Source organism: Staurois parvus, unplaced genomic scaffold (assembly GCF_062004578.1).
Source record: "Staurois parvus isolate SC_StPar_1 unplaced genomic scaffold, SC_StPar_1.0 ptg000013l, whole genome shotgun sequence".
NCBI lineage: Eukaryota > Metazoa > Chordata > Amphibia > Anura > Ranidae > Staurois > Staurois parvus.
In genome coordinates, this window is record NW_028317809.1 from 11,474,388 (window position 1) to 11,488,331 (window position 13,944).

The 13,944-nt window shown below is 39.9% G+C and overlaps 1 protein-coding gene across 3 annotated transcripts in view; it reads left to right on the forward strand.

The window, feature by feature from the left end:
• LOC149473603 (ceramide synthase 2-like) overlaps window positions 1–13,944 on the forward strand; it is a 174,750-nt gene that overhangs the window by 109,498 nt on the left and 51,308 nt on the right. For all 3 annotated transcript variants that reach the window (XM_089675632.1, XM_089675641.1, XM_089675650.1), the window contains one exon: window positions 12,044–12,136. In XM_089675632.1, the coding sequence (XP_089531758.1) occupies window positions 12,044–12,136 (93 nt within the window). The remainder of the gene's footprint in view (window positions 1–12,043; window positions 12,137–13,944) is intronic.

Sequence of the window (13,944 nt, forward strand, 5' to 3'; positions counted from 1 at the left end):
GGAGCAGGCCTATTGATTTGAAAGAATCTGTCTTTGGCAAGAAAGCATTTGGAAGAACAGCCATTGTTCACTTTATGAAATGATCAGTAAGCACTTTGACATATCTATTGCCAAAGGCAATCTTTTGTACTTGCAGGTAGTTCATCATCGACAGCTCCCATGGAAACTTAGAATGTAGGGTAAGTACAGAGCTTTATCCTTCCTGCTATGAGTCACATTACAAATCCAAAATAGACCACACTTCTTCTACCGCAGCAGTATTAACATGCGTACATTTTGGTTTCCATAGCGCTGCAATCTTCCTTTCTCTCATACACCTTTATGTTTGCTTGGAATGCAGATTCTGGCAGCCTCACCTTCCATACAGTCTATATCTAATGGGACAAATGAACCTTTCTACATAATGCTGCGCCCAGGACCTGCAATCTATATAATCATACATCAACATTTTAATAGGCAAGCTGTCTCCAAGGCTTTGCTTTCTGCAAACATTTTACTGGCTGTTGTCCTGGCCTGCTCCTGAGGCAATTTCCAGTTCTTTCTTCTGTGCTCTTCAATACTACTATCCTGCTTTAGAACATCAGAAATGTGGCTGTCAGCCTGTACATGAGCTATTGCGGAAAAGTTGGCTGCTTCAGAAGCTTTTCAGTCATCTCCATCTTCCCCTATTAGTGATTAGTGATAGGGGACATCTAGTCAATACATCCATATTGTTGTTAGTTGACCCACATTGAGTGATACCTCACATGGAAGTTATACTTTACCAATCTAGCCAACCTATATTATTTTAGAGCTACAAGCATGCCAACAAGACAGACAAATGGGTTATTGTTAATGGCTTCAAAATAGATCCTTGACAGATACGCCTTGATTTTCCCAATGATGATCTAAACCTTTACCTAAAAATACAAACTTGACTTTAGCAAGCTCTGTGCGTGCTTTCACATACTCCTTTTGGTCCAGTATTCATGCTAAAACAGTACCTGGCCCTTTCAAGCTACCGCACCAGCGAAATCAGCAATTTTATTTGCCAGACTTTAATTATGAATTACTGGATGCCTTTAATCCCACAGAACACACTTCCTGATATCATATATCCGTGGGAGTGTCATCCCAGTAGTTACCCATTTTACAGGTGAACCCTCCGACATGGAAGAAGAATCTATATTTTTCTGATTTCACAAACTGCAATAATTTTCCTGTTGGTGATAACTTGGCTACATCGACATATTGCAATCATTGATGTCCAATGAAAAAGTGATGTGGAGCGGCCATCTGCCTTCAACAATGCACCCTCATCCCCCCTCACCCCCAAGTGTGCCTGTGACTGAAAGTTTATTACTGGGCTGGCCCACCAGTTACTCAGGCTTTTCTGATGTTTCCAGTCCATACCCATCTGAACCAATGCTACCTCAACAACCCCTTGAGTTTGCTGTTTAACTGTTTCCTTACACTTAATTTCTAAATGGTCAAGAATAAAGGCTGTCTCCTCTTGATGCCTTGGCTATTTCTGAGTTTATAAAGGAGAAATTTGAATTAAATTCCATCTACATACTGTACTTACTTTACATACTCAACTTACTGCCAGGTTCTTCCTTCACATAGACCTTTGGAGAGACAACAATCTTTAACTTTGCATTATACCTTAAGGCTCAGTTCACACTCGTGGAGCTGCAATTTGATGCAATTTTCAGTGTGATTATGTAGTGTGACTTGACTGTGTTTTTGCTGCATTTTTGCTGCGTTTTTTACACTACTGCCTTTTCACTCATCCTTGTTGTCAGCCAACAGGGATGAGTCATTGGCTGTTAAGGGGCTGGAACCCACAGACATCCTAACAACCAATGTTAGGTGAGAACAAGGGCCTCTTCCCCACAACCCTGGCCTGGTGACTGTGGGGGTATGAGGAGTGACTTATCAGAATCTGATCCCAGCCCCCCCATCATCAATCACGCCATCCAATAATGTAGGTCCATATCAATCACGATGAACAACGGCCGCTGACCCTCCCAAAAAAAAAAACCTCCTGCACTCAAACACACCCATTGAATGGCCAGCAGAAAGGTGAGACTTGCTGGTGCAGTTTAGTGGGAGTTATATACCACCTGGTAAGCAGCTTATATCTGCTTACCTATTATTTACATTAATAAACTTTTTGTGAGCAAAAAGGATACAATCTTTCTGAGCCTGCAAGAAAATTGTCTGTAGGCCCTCCTCCCAATCTCACAAGAATAGAGGGTTCACCTGTTTACCATCTCCAATCAGAGTAGAGTAAAGGATTGTTACAATGGAGACTGGGTTAGGCATGTTTTGTTCGCATGGGGTAGTTTCCCTAATTGATTTACATTCATTGGGTATAGATTGAAAATAAGCACTGAGTTAAAGTAGAACTATAGGCAAAACCTTTTTATTTTCATTTTGGATAACATTAGGGAGGGTTATACCCCTGGTAATTTTTTTTTGACCATCTATGTTCCATTGCAGAGATTTCCCTTTACTTCCTGTCCCATAGCCAAATTAAGGGAATTCATTGGGGACCCCCAGGTCACCAGAACTAGTGTCCTTATTGGAAAATTTCCCCTCCATTACTTTTCTGGAGAAAACCCAAAATTGGGGATTTTATTTTATTTTCACTTTCAAAGATAATGGTAAACAGGACAAATAGGGTGAACCTCCCTAACAGGGGCACAGGCAGCAATAAAAGCCTAATAGGTGTTCTACTCCCTCTACACTCTATCCAAAGCATAAAAAAAAGATTTGCCCAGGGGCGGACTGACAACTCATGGGGCCCCCGGGCAATAGGGGATCATGGGGCCCCTGTCTCCTTGCCCAAACTCAAAAAAGCCTATGAAAAAGGTACCAGGGGCATCTCATGGGGCCCCCTACTGACCCCGGGCCCTCGGGCAGTGCCCGAGTTTCCAAATGGTCAGTCCGCCCCTGGATTTGCCTTTTGTTATACTTTAAGAACACCTCAACAAATCTAAATCAGTAGTGAAAGCAGCTTCTAACCTCACCCCAACCATTGGTCTGTGGTGATCAGAGAAATGAGTTAGCCTAAAACTACCCTATTAAGCAGGTTTTGAAATTTGAGATTGGATAGACTGTGAAACCTAAGACTGGAGATATGGGGATTGGGGATGGTAAGTTGGAAGTCATCTGGAATAGGGATCTATTGATTTAGGTCCTTTTGCGTACATCAGTCAACTAACCTGGTTAGGAGAACAGTTTCATGGTAATTTACTGGATCCTGGAACTAGTTCCTCAATTGCTTTAAGGAGGGTAAAAATGGATCAAGGCCAGACATATCTAGACATATCTCAAGAAGTGTGCCTGCAAGTCTTGTAGATAACCCAGAGGGAGATTTATTTGGAGAAGGTACAATAAGTGTGACAAGAAATTAATTTTCACAATGTTTTTATGACCAAACCATGTAATCGTTTCTTCGTCTCAGCATTGCAGGCCCTCTTTGATAGTCCTGACTACATAACCAATGTTAAGCTTGAAAACCTGTTTGAAGATGGAAGGGAATATTGGTTCAAAGATATTTGAGTTAGGAAGAGGACCATTTTAAATTTGGTCCTGTAAAGTATCTGTGGTAGCATGCCTTCTGAGTGGCGAAGTATAAAAAGAAGATTAAATAGTCAGTATATATGGTGACCTTATGACAGCCTATATTTTTACTTAGCCCCTTGATGTCTCAGTGGGCTTCAGTGTTTCACAGGAACAGTTTGAGAGTGAGGATAGGGGACAATGGCATTGAGGGCAGCAATTCATTTTTGCATGTGTTTTCCCATGCATATGTGTCTCGCTGTGGCAGATATAAATTCACAGTTAACTGTGACACTGAAAAAAATAACAAAACAAATGGAATTTTTAAAAAATATATTGTTAATGGTAGAAAAAAAAATAGAAATAAAAAACTGAGCAAAGAAAAAAATAGGTATGGGGAGAAGAGGATGAAGGAGTTCTATGGGGATGATAAGGGATAATTATGGGTTAATAAGGCATTATACCCAATGCTTACTGCCCACTGAGCACAATAGGGACATAGTTTTTAATGCGGATATGAAGCCAGGGGAGGTTGGGGATGGTAAAATCATGGCTCAACCACAATTTTTTAACGCCCCCTCGCAACCACATTTAAGCCCTTATGGCAGTTAATGGTTACCCTCAGAGAAGTGCACTACCTGATACCTTTATTGTTTATGATCACATATGATTAGAAAAATAACTGGAATAGGGGATTTATTACTTCCATCTATTCATGGAACTCAATTTAAAAAAAATAAGGACTGAGATATTTACACATGTAAAGAGCACTTCATATGTATTTAGGAGATTTTGATTCTGCCTGCAAAGTTATGCAGGGTTGACTTTTGCATACATGCGTTCCATAGCAGTTTGTTGCCTGACTGACTATATTGCTTTGGGGTGATATCACTTTGGGCTCATGTGCACTGCAGCTGCTAAACTGACGTTCAGGAGCTGTTCAGCATTTTTTTTCAGCAGCCCCTGAACTCACCCTAATGTTTTCCTATGTGTCCATGTACACATCGTCTTTTACAGTCATTTACAGGCAGTTGAGTTTACAGTTGTTTTTTTGAACGCACCAAATTTACGTTCAGGAGTAGATTTTACAAGTGTTTCAAACGCCTGTAAACACGGTTAGCCGCGTTTATAAGCGATTGAGTTTATAAGCATTTTTTAACTGTTCCATATCCAGATGCTGTCCAGAGCCTTTTTTCATTATCAGAAATGCAAGCAAAGCATTTTCCATGTATTCAAATGGACCTAGTACACCAGTGCAGTCAGTTCCAGGTTTTGCATGAAGGAAAAAATGGTAGAACGTGCTGCATTATGTTCATGATGGGATCCATAGTGAATACATCCAGAAAAGACAGGTCATCTGAACACATACTGATCTCTCTGCTTCTGCTCTCTCTATTTCTCTCAAAATGTCTGAAATAGTTAATTATTTACTATTTTTCAGTGCATTCTGGGCATTTGGGAGGGTCTACTGAGGTTATTTTTTAATGCTTCTGAAGGCAAACGTGCATAAACGTGGCTAAACACGCATAAACGCAGTATACAAATGCAGCTAAACTGACTTTTTTTAACCTACGGTTTCCAGCAGTAAGTTTCCATCGTTCAGATGAGTTTTCCAAACACCCTGTGTACATGAGCCCTTAGTCAGTGTGCTATTGTGTATTCACATGTCTTGCCCAAATAGAGAAGTGTTCAAAGAATGTAATCTATAGTGAATACCTGAAAAAATTGCAATGCTTAGCAAGGTAACTGTATTGTGTTATCTCAGAATCTGTGACCTGGATGGTTGTAGGATCTGGTTCTAGCAATCAAGATTTTTTGCCAAGGATGACAGCCTTTCCTTAAAACATTAGAACATAATGCCATTGTACATATTTTCTGGTCTTCCTTGTGCATTCAGATCTGTTGGGAACATACATACTGTATAAAATAATTTTGTATATGTCTACTGTATATAGCTACAGTAAGTAGAAAGTTAATACATAAGTGAGTTTCGATACAAATGGCAGCAAGTGCTACTCTGCAATGATCCTTACTAAAGATCCTTTGAATGCGCAAGAGAGAAAGTAGAGTTGCTACACTGTTTTGTTTCTTTTACTTACAGGCACCAGTTTTGTACTTTTAAATAACTGGAGTGACAGATTATTGCATCCTTATTTCCTATTAAGAGCCATTAAAGGAACCATTATTTTGTTGCCTGATTCTGATCCCTCACACCTAAAGTAGAACTATAGGCAAAACTTTTGTTTTTATTTAGGATAGTACAAGGGAGGATTATAACCCGTCAGATTTTTTTCTCATCATCTGTGTCCAATTGTAGAGATTTCCCTTTGCTTTTTTCCAATAGCCAAACAGGAATCACTGCAAAGTAGGGAATTCCTTGGGAACTCCAAGGTCAACAAAACTATTGTCCCCATTGGAAGATTTTACCTCTATTACTTTTCTGGGGACAATCTAAAATTTGGGAATTTCTTTACGTTCACTTTCAAGTGGGGATGCACCGATATTGGTGCTCATACCGAGCATTTTCACGAGTACGAGTGAAAATACTCCTGATACCTGAAACCGATACTTTACAGTGCGATTTGCATCAATAGACACAAATTTCACTGCAAACAATAGCATACGATTTGAACAGTAATGCGGTACGATTCCTGTCCAAATCACATGCAGTTTCCCCACTGCTCCTGTGTGAATCCAGGATTATCATACAACACAAAAAAAAGTTCCTTTAGTTACACTTTAAACTGGAAGTGCACTAATAGATTTTCGCACACACCTCCATATAAAAATTCTCAACACGTTCAATGGCTTTGAAAATCAACCAAAAGTACTGCAAATATGTGTTTCCTTTTAACTTTTGTTCATTTGAGAAAAACTTTTCATCCCACCCCTTCGAATTTTCTTGCCATTGTGGTCGTAAACAAATGTCAATTTGACCCCAGTAACGATCAGAAAGTTGAACAAATGATCTTAAAAAAATGTTGAATTCTTATCCGTTGCTATACCCCTCTAAAAAATAGTGGCTAAATGGTTAGCGTTTCCACCTGGCGGTACTAGGGTCATTGGTTTGAATCCCAACCATGGCACCACCTGCCTGGAGTTTGCATGTTCTCCCTGTGCCTGTGTGGGTTTCCTCCAGGTACTCCAGTTTCCTCTCACACTCCAAAGACATGCTAGTTGGCTGAATTGGATACTATCTAAATTGTCCCTAGTATGTGTGTAACTTAGGGACCTTAGCTTGTAAGCCCCTTGAGGGTTAGGGACTGATGTGAATGTACAATATATATGTAAAGCACAGCATAAATTGACAACGCTATATAAGTACTTCTAATAAATAAATATAGCATAAATTTGGAAATTCATGGATGGTTTGCTGTACCCTTTCCCTCTATTATGACTGTGTAGGGCTAAGTATGGCCTATTCCTATTATTTGTTTGTCCATTCACATGGGTGGCCGGTCTTGTTTATTGTTTTTTGTCTGATAATTATTTTTGGCATTGTACCATGTCGTTCTCCGTATTTATGCTGTAATATAAGCTTGACTTTAATAAAGCACTCCTTTTTGTTAAAAAATAAAAATTGAATATAGGTTTATTAGTGTATGGCCAACTTAAAACTGATAAAGACAACATTCTCGACCCAGAATAATGCAGACTGTTGCTTTTACTAAACTGCATGCTTTAGATTTGACCTATGCGTGTATCCTTCTTGCTGCTCTCTTTCTCTCCCTATTTCTTACTTGCTTCTTTACCAGCCACTCATTTCACTCTATCTTTCCTTTAATCCCTTTCTTGGTTCGAATGTCCTATATTATTTACACTCTCCTGGTTATAAAATATCATCTCAATCCTTACTATACCGATCTCTGCTAGTATTGTGTATACTGAGCATAATAAGACTTAACCTACCTAAAATGGTTGGTGTTTTAAGGGAAAGATTTACCAGGTCTCTACCTGGTTAATGTTTTGTCCACCCCTTTCTGCACTAATCTCCTGCCTGTTGGCTCAGTTACAGTTGCAAGAAAAAGTATGTGAACCCCTTGGGATTACGTGGAGTTTTGCATGAATTGGGCATAAAATGTGCTCTGAACGTCATCTAGGTCACAACAATAGAAGAACACAGTCTGCTGCACATAATACTACGCAAACATTAGATGTTACCATGGTTTAATTGCACATAACATGTAAACATTCACAGTGCAGGAAGGAAAAAGTATGTGAACCTTTGGACTTAATAACTGGTTGACCTTCCTTTGGCAGCAATAACCTCAACCAAACAATTCCTGTAGTTGCAGATCAGACCTGCACAACGATCTGGAGTAATTTTGGACCACTCCTCTTCACAAAACTGTTTCAGTGTAGCAATATTCTTGGGATGTCTGGTGTGAATCGCTCTCTTAAGGTCATGCCACAGCATTTCAATCAGGTTGAGGTCAGGACTCTGACTGGGCCACTCCAGAAGGCGTATTCTGTGCTGTTGCAGCCATTGTTTTGTTGAATTACTTTTATGCTTTGGGTTATTGTCCTGTTGCATCACCCATCCTCTGCGGAGCTTCAGTTGGCGGACAGATGGTCGTACGTTTTCCTGCAAAATGTCTTGATAAACTCTGGAATTCATTTTCCCATCAATGACAACAATCCGTCCAGGCCCTGAGGCAGCAAAGCAGCCCCAAACCATGATGCTCCCTCCGCCATGTTTTACAGTGCGGATGAGGTTTTGATGTTGGTGTGCTGTGCCTTTTTTTCTCCACACATAGTGTTGTGTGTTCTTCCCAAACAACTCAATCTTGGTTTCATCTGTCCACAGTATAGTTTGCCAGTAGTGCTGTGGAACATCCAGGTGCTCTTTTGCAAACTTCAAACGTGCTGCAATATTCTTTTTGGACAGTAAAGGCTTCCTCCGTGGTGTTCTCCCATGTACTCCATTCTTGTTTAATGTTTTCCTTATTGCAGATGTGTCAACAAAAATGTTAGCATGTGCCAGAGATTTCTGTAGGTCTTTAGCTGACACTCTGGGATTCTTCTTTACCTCATGCAGCATTCTGCGCTGTGCTCTTGCAGTCATTTTTACAGGACGACCACGCCTAGGGAGAGTAGCAACAGTGCTAAACTTTCTCCATTTGTAGACAGTCTGTCTTACCGTGGACACATGAACATCAAGGCTTTTGGAGATACTTTTGTAACCCTTTCCAGCTTCATGCAAGTCAACAATTCTTGATCGTAGGTCTTCTGAGAGCTCTTTTCTGCGAGGCATGGTTCACATCAGACAATGCTTCTTGAAACCAGTAAACCCAAAACAGGTGTGTATTTTTTAAGGGCAGGACAGCTGTCAGCAACACATACAATATCATCACACTGATTGGAGTCAAGGTTGGCTCACTCCTGGCTCCAATTAGCTCTGGGAGAAGTCATTAAGCTAGGGCCTCACATACTTTTTCCTCCCTGCACTGTGAATGTTTACATGTTATGTGCAATTAAACCATGGCAACATCTAATGTTTGTGTAGTATTATGTTCAGCAGACTGTGTTCTTCTATTGTTGTGACTTAGATGACGTTCAGAGCACATTTTATGCCCAATTCATGCAAAACTCCACATAATCCCAAGGGGTTCACATACTTTTTCTTGCAACTGTATACTCAGTTACCAATAGGCTGTAAATAAAAAAAATCTGAAATCATTTACTTTTCGGTTGAAACCATCACAAAATAAAAAAGGTAAAAAAAAAAGCTAATGACCTCGCATGTATTTTTTACTGTTTTCATGTATACAACCTCTATTACACATTAATGTCTGTTAGTTTATTACCTTGTTTACCTTCTGTGGTGATATTTCCCCTGGGTACGTTTACTACATATACCTGTACGAGGTCTCGAGTGTTGCTGTCCTTATTTGTTGGCTCTCTGGTTCTGTATATGGTGTTTTGCTGACTAATGTCAATTATGATGTGATTTCAGTACCTTATTGTATACCTTATGATGGTCCCGTTTTTCTAATGTGCATTATTGTAAAAATGTATTTTTTGTAAATAAAACCAACAGGCACAATGCATGTACTGTATATAAGCATAACAATAGACAACAAATGAGAAACCAGCTGACCATCTTAAATCAAATTGCTCAGCCAAAAGCAGGGTACCATGAAGCCAGAACACGTATAACCTAAAATTAGGAAAATGCTGATCTATGGGGGAAAAAAATAAAGAAGAAAAAAAACTTATGACAGCTGTGACTCTCATACAGTGAACAGATCCTGTTGTCCCTGATCCTGATTGTTGATCCTGTTGTTCCAGATTCTGTTCGTCTCCCTTTTCCCTCCAGTTGTCCATTTACAAAACACCTAGGATTCTGTTCAGAAAATACAAAGCTTTCTGTGAATGGCAAAGGGGAAATTTTATAATTTACCTGCCCTTTCTCTCCCCTCCCCTTGTCCATTCATAGAACACCTTGTATGCTTTAAACTAAGTATAATACGTTTTGCGAATAGACATGGGGAAAGGGAGGGTAAGCAAAAGTAGCCCTTTACTGTATGAAGGCCAGAGTTCTCATACTCAGTGCTGACTGTACTTTCCAACATATTTGAAACTGGGATTTTTAACTTACACAGTAGTGACCCAGACCTAGGATAATCATCATTAGAGGTAATGTCTTTGTACACAGCATTGGTCAGAAAACAAGGTTCCTTTTTATGCAAAAAACCTCACACAAGTTTAATGCTAAGGCCTTGTGCACACAGCTGCTCCCAAAAGTGAGTTTAGGAGCTTTTGCCATTTTTTAGCTAAAGCCCTGAGCTCAACTCTATAAAAGCATATGAGCAAAGTTTAGGGCTTGTTGAACGTTTCAGGAGAGGAACGTTTTGGCCAAAAAAAAGCTAAACGTGGCAAAAACGCATGTAAACACATTTAGCGCTTGGGTGTTTATTCTGGCCATATTCTGGCCAATCAAATGAATAAATGTTCATGGGCTAAACGCTTTGAAACGCGGTAACGCATTTACACTCATTTTTGTCACCTTTACCGTTTTTCTGCTGCCAGGAGAGCTTAGCATCTAGGGGAGTTCATGTGTACATGAGGCCTTAGCTACATTGGTGGTCTCCTTGCTACTGAGAAATTCGACTAATTGTTGCCCATCATCACTATAGTAGTATGTTGCTATCAAGGTGTTGCAAATGACAACTCTGCCAACCAAGGCTCATCACTTCATCAATGGAACCTGTAGAAACAGCCTATAGTGTCCAAAGCAACATCCCGCTGCTGGCATCACCTCTTTACACAGAACATGTTTTGTTTTACTGCTCCTGACCTGATTGTGGCAATGTGTAATTATGCTGATAATTATATTTCCCTGATGAATAGAGAAAAATATTATTCTGACTCAGATTGTTGTGATAGCAATTTATCCCTTGTGAGACCTCTCTGCCTAGCCTGTATAAGCAGATATAATCACTGTGGGCAATCCTTATCAGATAGCTTGAACTCACCAATACTGTGTTCATCCAGAAGTTGCTTTATTCTGTACATGTGACAACAGGATACAGCAGAGTGAATGGTTTCCAGTATTATGCGGTCAAAAGATGATACTTTCTGTAGCGTACTATGCAGAATACATGTGTCCCTGTTACATGTGGTCTGTTAGCTGCCTCCATGACACAGGAAGTGCTGAACTCAAGAAGAAGGGAGGAGCTTCAAATACAAAGGAATTGTGTCATAGATCTCAGGGAGGCAACATGAAAAACAAATGCATTACCAAATAAGACCACTGGATGGCAGCATTACTAATTATAGAAATGTCCATAGGAAATGGTACAAAGAATAAACTATATGAACTCTCATGTACATTAACATGAATATTAACTGTGTAACAGCATAAATATACAAGCATGATAACTATCTAGGAAAACTGTTTCTTTGCCTCTGCTGTCCTTAGGCACATGCCTACTGTGCCTAATGGGAAATACAGCCCTGCTACCAACCAATAGTTAAAGCGGAGTTCTACTCATTTTTAAGAATTGCCAACATTGTAATGTGCATCCATAGTGATTTATTGTTTGGATATTTATATGGTGAAATTTCTAAAGAAGGTACCTTTTTTTTCAGTAGTCTTCCTTGCGACTTCTGGTCACAGCCACCTAGGCAACTACGTCATCAGTCTGGCCCGTTGACTTCTGGGATATCTATGTCTTAATAGCAATGAGATTTAATTGCCAGTAACCCCAGTATAAAATTGTTGCCGATTTTTGCTAATCTATTGTGGTTGGCTTGGCTAGATATTTGGCACAAGGGTCACAAATATACGTAAAACTGTTGGAGATCTGTTGTCAGAGGCAGCCTCATTTTAATATGTATTTCTTTAAGAAGTGATCTTATCCTACTCATTTTGGGATGGGCATTGGGCATTACATAAGGGACGATGCTTGGAATTGTAAAATATATAGATTTCAGAAATAATTTTTAATGTACATCCTAATAATCATATTTGTGGTTCACTTCTCTACAGCCACTGATATCCTCCTTGTACTGGTATTACATGTTGCAGCTGGGATTTTACTCATCGATGCTCATCACTTTAGCTTTTGATGTAAAACGAAAGGTATGTGTAGTTTGTGTCCTTTCTGCTAAAGTTTATGTTTCCACCATATTTTTGCTTTGTTACTGTACACTGTAGCATTTTTAAGATTCTATTTGCTGTGACAACATGTACACTAATTTACCTTCCTATGTAGATGCCTATCTGCATGTCCCAATCTCTGTGTTTTGCTGTGGACATGCACTTCTAATTCATTGCCTTTCCTTTCAGGCTGCCCACTGCTCCACGAGTTTTTACCAGGAGCAGGAATTTTTTCTTGTGCTTCATAGAAACAAAGTTGTCTTTGGTAGGCCTAGGGCCTCTTTTCTCCCTAAGGTGGTGTTTTCCTTCCATCCCTCTTTCCCATCTCTGGTACACCCCAAGAAGAGTTCCTTTCTATGTTTGTCTGTGAAACAAGCTGTTAGTGTCTATCTCTCTGCCATTTCTTCTTTTAGGATGACTGCCTGTTTGTAATTCCAGAGTGCCCCTGCACAGGTAAACCTGCTACTCAATGCACTATTTCTAGGTGGCTTAGGCATCTCATCATTGAAGCCTATTGACCTAAGGATAACGCTTCATCTTTTAATGCCAAGACACAATCATTATGTACCTCTTGGACTTTTCAGCATCAGGCATCTGTTTCCCTAGATTTTCAAGGGTGCCACTTGGTCCCGCATTTATACATTCAAAATGCAAAATTTGGGCAAAGGTTTTTTCAGGTAGCTTTTTGAGCCACAAGTATCTCCAAGTTTTATCCTCTTGTTTGTGGGCCTGTTAGTGGGTTGTTTGCTGTACTGCTTGTCACGATCGCGGTGTCAGACCCCAGACCTTCTCACCAAACTCGTGACTGAAGGACTAGCCGATCTAAAACCGCGATGTCATGTGCGTAACAATGCCACACCCAGCTGCACCCTGCACAACGATTTTCCAGCTACTTGGACCACAATTGATGTGCCAGCAGACTGAGCGATTGTTACTGGGTCAGGTTAATTATGCAATTAACCCTTCACACTGCCACCACCTCCTTTTTGTACAGAGAAAGAGGAAACTCGGCGATATCAGTTATAACACTATAATAGTTGAGGTAATCGTCTGTATAACATGGTTATACAGAGGGTTAAACAAACACAGTAGCGTTCTCTTTAGAGGCAGGAATTCATAAATTGCAATACAGAGCTATAGAAACAGTTCAACGCTTTCAGAAGGAAAGATTTATTACTAAAATGTCAAACGGGTGCAAGAAAAATATTTACAGAAAAAGATGCAACTAAGATACATATATAAATATACAAAGACAAACAGCACAGCAAAGAGATATCAGAGAGAGGTGAAAGGGTTAAGGTACTTGCCAAAGTTCTGGGTTAGCAGATCCAAGTTTCAGAGCGAAAAGGCACGGGTCTCCCCAGGTGGTACTGATGTTAAAATGGGAGACGTCTTCAACTTCTTAGGCCTGACAGCCTAATTTGTAGTTCCCCAACAGGGGTGTCTCTGAAGTCAAGGACCAATACCCCGTTTAGGACGTGGAGGTCTGGGCGTGAACCTAAACTAGAGCCAAAATCTTGTGTAGTTCATATTTTGGCTCATAACTTTTCCTATGCACAAGTTACATTCCACCCACGGGTAGATTATTATGCAGACACGTCTGAGGATTGATTAGATATGAATTATGAAATTATACACTGAACGGTTCACGAGATCTATTTTTCGGCTTTCCTATGTATTCGAGACCTATAAAATTGTTCGTCTTCTCTTAGCCAATCTGCCGATATGTCTGTTTTTTATGTAAGTCTCTCATATTCCAAGATATGAGACATAGGGGAAAAATGGATTTT